Source organism: Dendropsophus ebraccatus, chromosome 1 (genome assembly GCF_027789765.1).
Source record: "Dendropsophus ebraccatus isolate aDenEbr1 chromosome 1, aDenEbr1.pat, whole genome shotgun sequence".
NCBI classification, from domain to species: Eukaryota; Metazoa; Chordata; class Amphibia; order Anura; family Hylidae; genus Dendropsophus; species Dendropsophus ebraccatus.
In genome coordinates this window covers 147,275,019-147,290,075 of record NC_091454.1, presented here as the reverse complement: position 1 = coordinate 147,290,075, position 15,057 = coordinate 147,275,019, and the positions used below count along the sequence as shown (strand labels likewise).

Below are 15,057 nucleotides of genomic sequence, written 5' to 3'. Positions count from 1 at the left end.
AACAATATTTAATGACAGTGACACTTTAAAGGTTTCAGTCATGTCCTCTCCTTTTACCTCCAGACTATACAGATTCAAATCCTTAAACACGTACCACTAAAGATATTGGGGGGGGGGGGGGGGGCTGTTGTCCCCGTGCACTGACATCTCCTCCCCTTGGTGATGCACCTTTATAAAATCCTAAACAAGCAAGAAGGTGGGCACCCCACAATATTAACAGTGCCGCTATGCATATAAGCTACACAATTCAAAGACCTAAAGCATATGCACAAGTGCAAACATTTGTTGTCCTTGGTTGGAAATGGTTACTTTTTTCTACATGACATTTGTCTGTAACATCTGTTAAGTATCAGTTTTCTCTCTGCATAGAACAATGTTATGGGTGAACAATGAGTGACTAGGATCTTCCATATCAGAATTTGGTTGTTGCAGTATGCCTCTGACCAGCATTGACAGCTTTTAGGAAGCTGTTAGGATGACACTAGTCTATGATCTCACTTAACCCGTTAAGGACCACAGGCGTACACTTATGCCACCCGCTGCCTGGGCCTTAAGGCAGGAGGACGTAAATGTACACCCTGCCGTGGTCCCGAGCTATGGAGCGGGCTGACTCTCTGAGCTTGCCCCATATCTGCAGCCAGGCCCTCGCCTTCAATGGCGGGCGACCGGCATTAACACCTTAAACGCCGTGACCAGAGCATCTCCGGTCACTTACCGATCAGGACCCCCGCAGCATGTCTGCGGGGGTCCTGATAGCACTGCTGGAGGTACACTCTACTCTCCGTGCATCCCGATCTTCTCATAGTCTGCCAAAGGTAGGCTCTATGTGAAGATCGTAGATTAAACTGATCCCTGCTATGCTATGGCATAGCTGTGATCAGAGTATTCAATCTAATGTAGAAATGTAAAAGTCCCTTAAGGGGACATATAGTGTGTGTAAAAAAAAATAAATAAATAAAATAAAATGTCTCAAAGCCCCCAATAAAAGTGAAACCATTTTATACTTAAATAAAAGTTAGTTAACATATCATATACCGTAGTGTGTGTAATCATCTGCTCTATTAAAACAGCATTGTTCGCGCACTGTTAATACTGTGAACAAAAAGCGGTAAAATGCAGGGATTGCTTTTTTAAATTTACTTATGTATAAATAGTGATCAATACTTCGGACCTAGAAAAAAGTTACTAATGGAGATCATGGTGCAAAAAATGATGCCCCATATATATAACCCTGTAGGTGAAAATATAAGTGCTAGAAGTCACAATGGGGCCATTTTAAATATACCTATTTGCAAAAAATGTTTTACTGCTAATAAAAATAGTAAAATGTTAAACCTAGTAAACATGCATAACGCTGTGTTCAGACAGACCTAAAGAATATAGAAGAACATATGTCAGTTTTACCATAGAATCACCTTTTTGCCAATTTCACCCCATAAATGATATTTTGGGGTTCCATCATTTTATGGCAGTTTAAAAGATGCCATTACAAAGTACATGGTCCTGAAAAAAACAAGCCCTCACATGGCCCTGTAGGTGGAAAAAGAGTTATGGGTCTTAGAAGGTGAAGAGGAAAAAAATAAAGCAAAAGTGACAATTGGCCTGGTGCTTGAGGTCATTTTGGGCCCGGTCCTTACGGGGTTAAAGTAAAACAAAAACAAACAAAAACAATCAGGTTCATATTTTCAAAGCTGCTGATCCTGGTTCTTGCTTACAAGCTTCAGAATACTGGTGCTGGTAGGAGAAAGTAAGACCTGTGGTTTGGGGGAAATTAGTTCCTATAAAAATTTGATGCAAATTAGGCTCGGGGGGGGGGGGGGGGGGGAATGCAGTTTACAAATACTGGGGCAGTGTTGTAGTTTTGCTGCTTGTATGCTTGTGCACCTTCTTCCCTTTTTAACAGAAGGCTAGGTATACCCATAAAGTGTACAATGTTTAAAGGGTGTACTCCGGCAAGTCTTTCCCTCTGTCTGACAGGAACTACCCAGAGCAGTAGAAAATTCCATAGAAAACATTTCCTGCTCTGGACAGTTCCTGTCTCGGACAGAAGTGTCAGCAGAGATCAACTGGGTCAGAATGGAAAATTCACAACTTCCTGCAGGACATACAGTAGCTTATGGGAAGACTGGAGATTTTTAAATAGAAGTAAACTACAAATCTATATAACTTTCTGAAAACTGTGCTAGAGTACCCCTTTTACTATAGTACCCCTTAGTGGTCATGAGTTCCTGAGTTGCCAGCTATGTTTCTCCTTTCGAGTCAAAGATCTGGATACTAACACATTTTGTTTAACACAGAAGGATGATCTAGGAAGAAGTAAGGACTGCTGGGGATGCCCTACTGACACCCCAGCCCTCTCTACATGCAGCAATGCTGACATCTTCCGCCGGATAAACGCCATGCTGGATAATTCTCTGGACTTTACTGGGGTCTGCACTACCCCCAATGCCAAGGGTAAATGTGACCATCTTCAAGGTACACCTTTTGGAAACTGCTACACAAACTTAGGATCTTTTTAAAGGGGGCTGACCCCCACCCAGCAATATTTGTCTGTAAATAGGCTATAAATGGTTGGGGGGAGGGGATTAAAGGTGCACTCCCGAGGGAGAAGTCAGATGAATTCAGTTATATAGAACTGTAAATGACATTTAAGGACAAGTGCCATGAAAAACTCTTTCCCAGTAATTGAAGCACATCACAAAGTTATATAACTGTGTAATGTGCTTCAATCACCTATCTGCCTCCCTTCCCTGTCTTTTCCCCCTCCACCCCCCCACCAGGAAGTGTCCTAACTCACACAGACCTAATGACTGTCATCAGTCACCAGGCAGCTCCTTGTGATTTGTCAGCAGGAGGGCTGGTCTAGGTCCTGTTACACCAGCCTCCCCCCTCCTTGTCAGGTGACTCTGCTTGCTCGGCTTATCTTCTCTAGTGACATGACTCATTCACTCACTGAGTCCAGGGCAGCAGGAGAGAGGATATGAGGGGAGGGGGAGGCTGCCTATGTGCCGGAGTCAGTCGGAGGGAAGATAAGCAAGTGACATGTGACAAGTGATGGCTTGCAGTTCAGCCAATGGGAGCTGAGCAAGCTGAGTCACCTGACAAGGCAGGGGAGGGGGTGGCTAGTGTAACAGGAGAAGTAGCTGAGAAGAGCTTGGTGACGACAGTCATTAGGTCTGTGTGAGTTAGGACACTTCCTGGTGGAGGGGGGGAAAAAGGTGATTGAAGCACATTACAGTTATATAACTTTGTAATGTGCTTCAATTACTGGGAAAGTTTTTTTTCATGGCACTTGTCCTTTAATAAAACCATTCGGTACTCATCAGCTGCTATATGCCCTGCAGGTAGTGAAGGGTTTTTCTTTTGTCTGACAGTGACACCCCTGACAGGAACTGTGCAGAGGCATATAAAATCCCCATGGACCCTCCTGCTTTGAAAGTTCTTGTCAGACTGCTGCAGAGCACTGTCAGATGGAAAAGAATACACCACTTCCTGCAGGGTTTACAGCAGATATGCATAGATAAAATAAAAAGATATAAAATATATATATATATATATATATATATATATATATATATATATATATATATATATATATATATATATATATTTATATATATTTATTATACTCATATTCCCTTTGTTTCTTATTACTTTCCCAAGTTCTGGTATATGTTGCCTCAGTTTCTGTAATTGTTTTCTGCTGTATCAGTCTAGGTAGAGCAGTAAATAGTTGTGAATGTTAAAGGGGTACTCCGGGCAAAATTTATTTTTAAATGTTATTACATAAGGAAAGTTATACAAATTCCTAATATACACTAATTATGGGAAATGCACATAGTGCTATTTTCCCCCGAATTTAGTAGATCATGCTGGCTAACTTAAAAAAATCGTGACGTCACGTCTCAAGTGTAGCTTCCGGCAGGCGGTGCATGTAGAAGTATAGAATTAGAATTGGAGGTCTTTTTTTCTCCCTCCCCGGTCCTATTACACATGATGCCCAGTTCCAGGCAGCGGGGTGAGCGCTGCTTATCTGACGCTCACCCCGCTGCAGAGACCCCTCATGCCCCCTGTCCTGTGAGTCAATCTCCCCCGTGCGCCTCAGCGCTTACCCGATGCCCAGTCCCGGCAAGGCGAGCACTCCTGCACCTCCCCCCTGCAACACATCTAAGCCGGTCCCATGGAGAAGCGCTCACCCGCCACCCAGTCCTGGTGGGGTGAGTGCTCCTGCACCTCCCCCCTTCCCCACATCTAAGTCTGTGTCGTCTGCACCGGGCTCCCTGCCGCCTGGTCCCGGCTGGGTGAGCGCTCCTTCTCCCAACCAGCTGCCAGTCTTCCCTCAGCTGCGGCTGATACACAGCGCCTCCATCCTCTCTGCACCTCAGCACTCGGCCCGCTCCTGCGCTGTCTATCAGCCGCAGCTGTTTGGGAGAAGGAGCGCTCACCCAGCCGGGACCAAGTGGCGGGTGACCGCTCCAGCAGGGGATCGGGCGGAGAAGACGTCTATTCTAATTCTATACTTCTACATGCGCCCCCTGCGGGAAGCTACACTTGAGACGTGACATCACATTTTTGTTTTGTTTTTTAGGAAGTAAGCCTGCCTCATCTATATAATTGGTGAATATTAGGGATTTGTATAACTTTCCTTATGTAATATATTTAAAAATACATTTTGCCCGGAGTACCCCTCTAAAACTTGATACAGCTGGCCTGCATTTTTTTTTCCTCCCTAATCCACACTTTTCCTGGCCTGGACTATGTAGCTGCTGGGGAAAAAAATTTCCTTTGCTATTAAGCATTTTGGGCAGTATGGCTGCCCCTGTAATCATGTACAGAAAATAGAGTGAAACAATCTACAACCAGAAAATTTATCTGATGCATTTACTTTAATTGGCAAACAGTAGGTGATGCATTCCCTTTAATTTATACAAGCTACAAGTTTGTTAATTTGTATGTTCTTAATATGCAACATGCATTCTTCTGAAGCCTATGGCTTCCTGGTAAACAGCAGCTCATAGAGCAAGCTCTTGTCTATATTCCAGGCAAACAGATTATGCTAGCACAATGATGAAGCCTTGCATTGCTGCTGCTGATTCAGGCTTGGAGTCCATCCAGAACTGAGTGGGAGGGGTTCTGAAAGGGCTGGGAGAGGGATGAAGGCAGTGCCGCTTGGAGCAAATATCTGCATTTGTGTGCGCAGGAATCTCTGCCTAATATATATATATTCCCATACAGGTTACAGTCCTACTTATGAGATATAACAATGCTATGGTTTGAATTTTGAATGCAGCTAGAAAGTCGAATGGGAAGGGTGTGGACAATGCAATGGTTAAGGTGCATAGCAGTGGGTGCTACCTGCTGCAGGTGGAGGGTCCCTTTTATGTAATATAACAGCAGATAAGTCTTGTTCCTGTTGAGCAGATTTTACAGACGCAGACGGCGCTGCAGCAAGCAGGATGCTCTTCCCCACATCGCACGATCAGTCTCCTCGTGGCCTTCCTGATACAAATGATTTGTGCCTTGGTCTACAATCCCTTAGCCTCACAGGTTGGGACAGACCGTGGAGCACTCAGGACTCTGAGGTCTGTGGGCAGTCCAGCGCACAATCTGCTGCTCAGTCAGGTGAGTCATTCTTCACGTTTATATATTTCTAATAAGTTTTGCCTTTAAAAGCATCTTAAGTACATATTAAACTAGTATGCATAGTTACATCCACCTTCTAGAAAATGTTTAAAGGGAATCTGTCAAGTCCGTACCAGGAGCAGAGCTGCAGATAGTTGGTAGGCAGATAAAACAAGTGATTCTTGTCTTTGCTGATGGCCATTTGGAAAGTTATAAAATTTGTGTTTTTTCCTTAGCTGTGGCACTTCAGCTTCCAAGGAAAATTCTACAAGCAGATAGAAGCTGAAGTGCCACACCTGTCTGCAGCTCTACCTGGTAGGGACCTGACAGATTCCCCCTAAACAGTTTGGCATTTTTGTTCCCAGTTGTTCCTTGAGCATGATGCTCACAGATCAGATGCTTGCATGTTACATTCTTTCCTGAATGACTTCCATAATTACAGTATTCAACCTTTCAGAATGTGTTGAATCTCGCTGATAATATTTGAGACTTTCCATTTTGTATAAATGTCCTTATTGCTTCATCAGATGGGTTGTTTACTGTAAGATAACTATGTTGCATGCAATAGACTCTAAAGTTTCTAGATTCTCAGCATAGGTATCGTTCCTGGACTACTGTAGCTTGAAACCATACTTGATATACAGTGCTGCAGATAGTCTGATTTTGGATTTTTGGGCATCAGACTATTTCTTGGTGTGTAAAAGCTTTAGCAATTAGCTGAGTGGGAAGTACCCGCTTGTCGGCTGATCGTGTCTTTTGTGCAGGTTCAAAATTTAACGCTATTGGCTGCATGTCTCCCTGTGTTAACAGCGGCATGGGGCTGATGGCAAAATATTTAAATGGCTGCACAAACGATACAGTGATGGTTCATGCATCCCAGCAGCATGATCATGCCTTCTGATGGGCACTCATTTGCTTCCATAGACTTCTCTGTATCAGGCTGTCTAAAAGGACCTTTAGTTAATCGCCTATTACTGAATTGCATGAACTGATCATGCTGTAGAGAAGTTATCGTATCACCTTTTTTGAACAGGGAATATCTGCCAAGGGAAAAATATACATCTAATATTTTTACTAGAAAACGTACCCAGCGCTGCCCGGGTATAAAGTCAGTGTGTTAATAAGATTTGTTCCAAGGTTGCCCAGGATGCCAATCTATGCCCTTGTTTTTTTTATGTTTAAAGGGAACCAATCACTTAAAAAACGCATGTAAAGCTATGGGAATGTGCTGTAGCAGCACCCAGCACACTTCCAAAACATGCTTTTATACCCCCCGTCCCTGCAATGTACAAGCCAAAAACGTACTTTATAAACTCGGCGCTCTGTATGTAAATTACCCCCAAGTAGTCCTCTGGGCGGGGAGCTGTGGGCAAGTAGTCACGGTCCCTGGGCGTTCTGCAGTACTAAGCCCCCCCGGGCGTGATTAGCCTGCATAATTGTGGCGGCGTCATCGGAGGCGCGCTGTCTCTAACGTTAGCACGCCTACGTTCTTGCTGTGCCGCTCATGAGCAGTACAGCTGGTCCGGTCTGCGCCGTACTGCGCAAGTGCAAAATAGCCTCGAACTCATTGCCGGATCTCCAGCAATGAGTTTGAGGCTTTCTGCACGTGCGCAGACCGGACCCGCTGTACTGCGCATGAGCAGCACAGCAAGAACGTAGGCGTGCTAACGTTAGAGACAGCGCACCTCTGATGACGCTGCCACAATTATGCAGGCTAATCACGCCCGGGGGGGGGTTAGCACTGCAGAACGCCCAGGGACCGTGACTACTTGCCCGCAGCTCCCCGCCCAGAGGACTACTTGGGGGTAATTTACATACAGAGCCCCGAGTTTATAAAGTACGTTTTTGGCTTGTACATTGCAGGGACGGGGGGTATAAAAGCATGTTTGGGAAGTGTGCTGGGTGCTGCTACAGCACATTCCCATAGCTTTACATGTGTTTTTTAAGTGATTGGTTCCCTTTAAGGGGAAATTGCCAGGAGCCCTATATACCCCTTTATACATTATATAACCCAACAGTTCTGCACTGTATGTAAATTGTAGCTTATGCCCATTAGAAATTAAACTTTAAACATCCTAAATACATACAACTTTGGCAGTGTTATATACAACCTGGTAATGTACAACATTTGTAGTGTTAGTGGAGGTCCTGTATACCTGTAGAGTATAGTTGGGGGGGGGGGGGTCCCCTCCCCCGCAGACTAAGGTTTGTGTGTGTAAAACCTGTAGCTTATAATAAGTGCATACTCAAGCCTGCATCATAATCTGACCCTCTTAGGCACTACCTTTCATCCTTGGTGAGGACAACACAGAAGAGGTTTCTAATACTCTACCACCCCCCTTTGCTGGTACATCTATACTGTATACACTCCCTCCCTGCAGGTAGCCCCCATACTATATACACCCCCACCCCCTTGTGGGTAGCCCCCATACTCTATACTCCCCCTGCCCCCCCCCCTTTTGCAGGTAGTCCCTATAATGTATACGCTCCACCCCCTAGGTAGCCCCTATACTCTATATACACTGCCCCCCATACTGTATACACTCCTCCCTTGCAGATAGGCCCCCCCATGCTGTATACATTTCCTAACCCATGCTGTATACATTCTCTAACACCCCTACTGCCTGGCAGGTAAGCCCCTTACTGTGTATACTGTATATACACTGTTAGGGTACAAATTCACTGGGCGTATCCGCAGCGGATTTGTCGCTGCGAACTCGCAGCGAGACCTGCTGCGGATCCCTGCCCTGTACACGCTATGGGCAGACAAAGCTGCAGCAGAATGGACATCCCGCTGCGAGTTTGTCAGCAGCTTGCCCCGTTAACCCTGCACTGCCGGAGCATATACCAGGTGATGTATATGCTCCGTCGGTACGGGGTTAACGGGGCAGGCTGCTGACAAACTCTCAGCGGGATGTCTATCCTGCTGAGACTGTCTGCCCGTAGTGTACAGGGCAGGGATCCGCAGCAGGTCTAGGATACAAACACACACCGTATACGCAGCGTATTTTCTGCGATACGCAGCAGATAGATCTAAACTGAACACTGCATCAAATCTGCTGTGTATAGTTTGTACCCTTACTGTATTTCTGTGGATCTGTTGTGAGGCAGCTGCCCTAACAACCAATCAGATTCCAGCTCCCTGTGAAAATGAAAGTAGTAATCCTATCGGTTGCTAAGGCTTCCAACTGCAGTTTCTCCTGGGTAGCTGCAGCTAATATCACCTGTGTGTAGTGTGGAGACTTTCCCATTCATCTCTATGGGGCGCTCTTCCCCCTCCCCTCCTGTACATCTGGCGGGGACGGGACCTGGGATATATATTTATATTTTTTTTGTGGTAGTCTCCTGTATGGAACTCCCAAAGAAGGTCCTGTTTCGGTGTACTGTAATATACTGAGGGTTTGTTGCTGGGTGGTGTAGTGCAACCTTAGGGCTCACATTTTGTAACCTTCCTGTCACTGTGGGGTCTAAGGGTGCTGGGGCCCTTCTCTTGGCATATGCACAGGGGAATATCTTCAAGTCTTTACACAGTAGCTGTGCAACGGTATTGAAACTCTACTTGAAGAATAACTTTGTACAATCCAATTCTGGGGCATCTGATGCCCCTGTAAATATATGTTGGCTTGATCAGAGTCCTTAGCTTCAGGGGGGGGTCACCTTGGTTACTAAAACTTGGACTTGGTAGATAGGATTACAAGAATAGAGTAGACAGACCTGTTCCAGGGACTTTGCGGTTTCCAGCCTTTATAAGGTACGTGTGAATAGATACTTGAAGTTACTGACTTGAAAGAAATAACTGTCGACGCTTACTAGCAAGCAGGAGGAAGACGCATCAACTCACTGACCTCAGAGCCAGGAAGATATGGATGGTGAATGGGTGACCCTCTAACACTTCACCAATCCGACAGCAGGCACTAATAGAGAATTTCCTGCTGAGACTTTGAGGACACGTATTTATACTTATAGCTGCCTGGAAACTGGTTAGGAGACTGAACCTCAAGCCTGACAGGATTACTGAGGTGATGCAAGGGGGTTAGATGTGACTCTGGTCAAGCCAGACTACAAGCTGTCAAGACCTGCACAGCCCTCTGGGTAGAAGGTGGGCGGAGCCAGCTTCCCCTTCGCCAATCACTGGTCAATTTATATGTTTGTAAACAAGTGTTAAGCTTGATCAGTGCTCCTCCCCTGCAACCCATCAGACTCTAATCAATATTCTAGTGGTTTGCTATGGAAACTGTAATAACACTTGTGCCTGTACCACTAGAGGTCAATACATAGCATATTAAACAAATACATGACCGAAAACAATGCTCATTTAAAACATTACCACAAGACCAGGGAAAGACACACATAGGCCCCAATACAGACAGTCCAGGGTTGCCAATGGCAACAATATATACCTCCAGACGCCTGACAATATATACTAGACTGGGCCATTACACTGTCATCTAGTATAAAGCAATTTGTAGTTTGTCTTATGTTAAGACTTGCTTATTTATTTTTTTTATTTTTTTTTTTTAAGAGCTTTAGAAACTTTTCTCCATTATGGTCTCAAGATACCATATTGCACTAGTCATCCTGTCATACTGTAATGTGAGACACCACTATAAATGTATTATGCATTTATATGTAAATTACAAAGTTGGAAGTGGCTAGGTGTTCATATTGAAGTGAATAGAATCTAAACTTGAATAGTGTAAGGGAATGTCAATGTCAATCTTTTCTTTTCTTCAAAACAGCCAGGGATGGGGTGGCTTAACATGCACTTTCCTGCCGCAGCGATGGGCTTTGCTGTACTCCGCTTCAGTTCCTGGCCGTTTATAGGTTTGAGTGGGGACCTGGGACGTGACTGCCTGTTCAGCCAGTAAGTAGCCATGGAGGGGTCCTGCCTCGATCACTGACTAGTTGAGCAGGCCTGACGAGTCACATCCCAGGTCCCCACTCAGACCTATAATTGGCCGTGGACCAGAGGGGAGGAAATACCACAGACGGGTGTGGGGCCGCTCACATCACTGCAGATGCTTGTGGAGGAGAGCAGCGCATGTGCAGTGACCGCTTACACTGGGTGGAATGGGAGGCAGGGGGACATGGAGAGCAACACCACCTAGCCGGCGCTAGCCTAGGGCACAAGCGCTCTAGGCCACACGTCTTTGACATGGCTAGGCCCCAATAAAAGTTTACATTTCGGCCACAGGAAAGCACTACCAGAAAGCACTTCACTTCAGCTACACAAAGTTATAAGTAGTGGGGTGAGCTGCAGTGGGTACAGAGTCACCCCCGAACCGCTCATACCTTTTGAATAGCTGCATTTAAAGGGAACCTGTCATCCCCCGTGCCGGGGTGACAGGCTCCCGACCCCCCGTTAGAGCCCCCTATACTTGCCTAATCCCGCCGTGTCCCGCTTCTGGAGGTGGTCCGGTGATGAAGATCTCAGCCGCTGCAGCCCGGCGCACGTGCTGAGAGATGAGTCCAACGCTCATAGAGAATGACTGAGCGCTGGACTCTCCTGTCATTCTCTATGGGTGTTGGACTCATCTCTCAGCGCGCGCGCCGGGCTGCAGCGGCTGGGATCTTCATCACCCGACCACCTCCAGAAGCGGGACCCGGCGGGATTAGGTAAGTATAGGGGGCTCTAACGGGGGGGGTCGGGAGCCTGTCACCCCGGCACGCGGGGGGGGGGGGGGGGGGGGGGTGTGTGACAGGTTCCCTTTAAGCAAAGATCTGTCCTGGGGTCTGTTCGGCAGGTGATGCAGTTATTGTCCTAAAACAAAAATTAAAAAAAACTTTTAAACTTGCAGCCCTGTGTTAAATTGGCGTTGCCGAGAGTACCCATGCCTCAGGATTGTGACACCCCTCCGTCCCCTCTCCCTGCCCTCTTCATCGTTAGGTGATGAATAGGAGAAATTGTTCTGGGTGCATTCCTGTGTGAACACTGCACATGAGCTGGATCATTGGTAGATGTGCAAGGTACTGCAGAATTTTCAAGTGCAGTACTGTGCCCTGCTGATATGAATAGTATGGTACTGAAAACTTGAGCAGAAGTAAACATTTAGGAGGCTGCAGCACTAGGATGAGCACTGTGACCCCTTTAAACTGCTTATGGGGTGCCAGGAGTCTTAATCTGCAGCTACTAGGATATGCTACTATATGATCTGCAATGGTCTCGCAAGAATAATGCTGCCACCTCCCTAATCCAGCAATACAATACACCTGGAAACTGGGAGACTGGTTCCTTTCATTTCAATGTTGGTGGCAGCCACAAATTGGTAACCTCTTTATTTCTGGCATCGACAAAGGTACCTGTGGTCTGACACAACAAATGTGATTGCATACACTAACGTATTATTTTAAAGTCTCGGAACACTACTTTAAGGGTGCGTTCACACCTACAGGATCCGCAGTGGATTTTCATGCTGTGAGTTTGCAGCGAAATCAGCTGTGGATCCTGTACTGTGAAGCTCAATGGGTCCCATACACTCAGTGGATCCGCTGCCTGCATGGGACCCGGCTCCCTTAAACCCCCACTCGCCCGATCGCAGCCCTCCGGCCCCGAGCATACATCGCCTGCTCGGGCCGTGGCTGTGTGATGCTCCTGGCTGCCCATCAGCATGAGTGCTGCCGTGCAGGGGAGCCAGGAGCATCACACAGCCACAGCCCGAGCAGGTGATGTATGCTCGGGGCCAGGGCTGTGGGGCTGCGGGCAGGGGTTAAAGGGGCCGGGTGCCATGCAGGCAGCGGATCTGCTGCGTGTATGGGACCCATTGAGCTTCACAGTACAGGATCTGCAGCTGATTTTGCTGCAAACTCGCAGCATGAAAATCCGCTGCGGATCCTGTAGGTGTGAACGCACCCTAAATTATCTTTTCATCCTTTAACTTTTTTGTCTATGAAGTTGTGTGTTTTGTTTTGTGTGTTTTTTTTTTTTTGTTTTTTATGCTATGATCTGTACTTTCTATCGGTAGCTTGCTTGTGTATATGCGACACTTAACAATTTTTCTACTTTTGATGTGACCAAAAATCACTTTTACACTTTGGCAGGTTTTTGCTTGTGCGCAGTTGTGCGAGAACGGGAATGCATTAATTTGGGAAATTAGACATGGCTATAGCGAATTAGATTTATTATGAAATTTGTCATGGACTTTCCCCACTGGGGGACTTTTATTATAACTGAACTCTTGAGATTAGAGATGAGCGCATTTGCAGTACAAACAAAGTAAATAGTTTTGCTTGGCGATCTGCTTATCAGCTAACTGCTTTAGAAGTACATTCTGCTTAGTGTTGCTCCAAAAGCTTTATCCAGTCCAGAGAATCTTCTTCCAGGACTGGATCCAGCTTTTCCAGGCACAAGGGGTTGAGCGGCATGAACATCAAAGGCTGCTAGCTGATGAGCAGATTGCTGAGCTTTTACTTTGTTTGTCCTGTAAACTTATATCGAATTGGTCTGAGATTAGTGCTCCATTACAATGGGCTGCTGGCGGCCATAGTAATCAAGTGCCGAGACAGGATCAGTGTCATTGGGGTGCTGAGGCCCAGCAGGAAGCAGAGATTGCCCCTCCACGATCGCAGCACTAGCCCCTATGTCATGGCTTTTTCAAGTCATTTAAATGCTGCTGTCTACTTTGACAGTGGCATTTAAATGGTTTACTAGCCAGCGTGGCAGTTGGCCTGTACTGAGGGCTTGCATCATGAGCCCTCTGTATCCCTCAACCCATAATGACGTCCCTGGCCGTCAAAATGGGTTATCAAGAACTCCTTAACCCAACATGAGCAAAGGGCCCTAAGATTTCTTTTACACGGGACAATTGTCAGGCAATGATTAAAAAAATAGCATATCATTGACCCTAAAATCATTGCTAATCCGCTGTAATTACGCAATCTTTCAGTGTAATTGCACATTGTTCGTTCTTTTGCTGCGGCGGGGAAGCTCACTGACTTGACTGAACGGGACCTCCCGGGAACCCCTGAAGCATGTGTGAACGCAGCCTGAATGTTAGCATGGAAGTCTTACTGCTGGGGTCCTCATGATCTCAAGCACATGCTCCAAAATTCCAGCTGAATGGAGCTGCACTTGCACACCACCACTCTGTTCTGTTTAGGGTGCCTGTACTCGTGGGGGCCACTGCAGTCAGAGCCCTCACAATCTTATGCTCAGTTGTGTGAGTAGGGCTTACTACTCAAGATGGGCCCGTGCAAAATAGGCAGAATTTACAAGCAGAGTCTGCTTGAGATTCTGCCTGTCCTACTGCTTCAATGGGATTTCTCGTGCATCTCTGCTCAAGTAATAAACCTATTCATTCTTTGAGCAGAGAGCAGAGGCGCACATGAAATCCCATTGAAGCAATAGAACAGGCAGAATTTCAAGTGGACTCTGCTTGTAATTTCTGCCTGTTTTGCTCAGTGTGCATGGACCCGATGGAGTACCCCTTTAAATCTGGGCAGTTGTGACCCCATAGATTGTTTAATGTCAGCCTGCTCATTTGGTGCTCTTACTCCCTCTGCAGCCAGAAGATTTCAATAACTAGACAGTTTTGTGCTATATTCAAATAGAAACTATACTGTGGTGCAGCCATATTTAACCCTTAGACGACCCTGGGCGTACAGGTACGTCCAGGGCCGCCTACTGGTGTTCAGAGCGTGCCGCGTTCCCGGGTGCCACATGTAGCCCGGGACGGCGGCTATTAGCGGGCACAGTCCGATCGCCATGCCCGCTAATCGGATGCAGCTGTTAAAGTTCACAGCTGGATGAGATTACCTTATGCAGCCCTTCCCTGGTGTCTAGTGGGGTGGTTCGCTCCTCCGGGACATTGTATGGATCCACATGTCCGGCTCAGGCCAGGGTCTGCACTGATCTGGCTCGGCACTCTATTGCTTCCGGCTGCAGAAGGAAGATTCTGGTCAGGCAGATTCTGCCATCTGTCCAAAGTATGACCCGCCAATTTCGTAGTGTGCACATATTGGAAAACCCCTTAATTGTCCATCTGTTTCAAAGGGTAATACCTGGATATAAGTGTATTGTTGAGACTAAGATAATTATATGGAATATTTGCTTAGAAAATTGGTGTAAATGTCGTACTTAATGTAGTTTGAGAATCTGGTGTAAATGTCGTACTTAATGTAGTTTGAGAATCTGCAACATGACACTGCACCCCGCTGTGTACCATGATTAACCCTTCAAAGAGTAAATGTTTTGTACCCCATCCCCTACAAAACAGCAGCCTTACAGTGAAGATGTCAATCTATATCATAATACTGTAGACATAAGATCTTAATACAGAAATATTGGTATCTACAGTATTTATGGTGAGGATTGCTCTTGGTACTGCTGTACAAAGCAGTTACTGCCACACTGCAATGTTACTACTACAAAAGGACTGTAAAATGTTGTATATTACCACTATATGGTATAATGCACTGTGCATAGTTTATTTGCAGACA

At 46.1% G+C, this 15,057-nt stretch overlaps 1 protein-coding gene across 4 annotated transcripts in view; it reads left to right on the top strand.

Annotated features, from left to right (window-relative positions):
* CPEB1 (cytoplasmic polyadenylation element binding protein 1) overlaps positions 1 to 15,057 on the top strand; it is a 46,258-nt gene that overhangs the window by 19,186 nt on the left and 12,015 nt on the right. For 3 of the 4 annotated variants that reach the window (XM_069956455.1, XM_069956453.1, XM_069956454.1), the window contains exons 2-3: positions 2,298 to 2,475; positions 5,422 to 5,622. In XM_069956455.1, the coding sequence (XP_069812556.1) occupies positions 2,298 to 2,475; positions 5,422 to 5,622 (379 nt within the window). Of the gene's footprint in view, positions 1 to 2,297; positions 2,476 to 5,421; positions 5,623 to 9,439; positions 9,492 to 15,057 lie in introns of those variants that run through there. The other variant, XM_069956452.1, reaches the window with a different exon arrangement.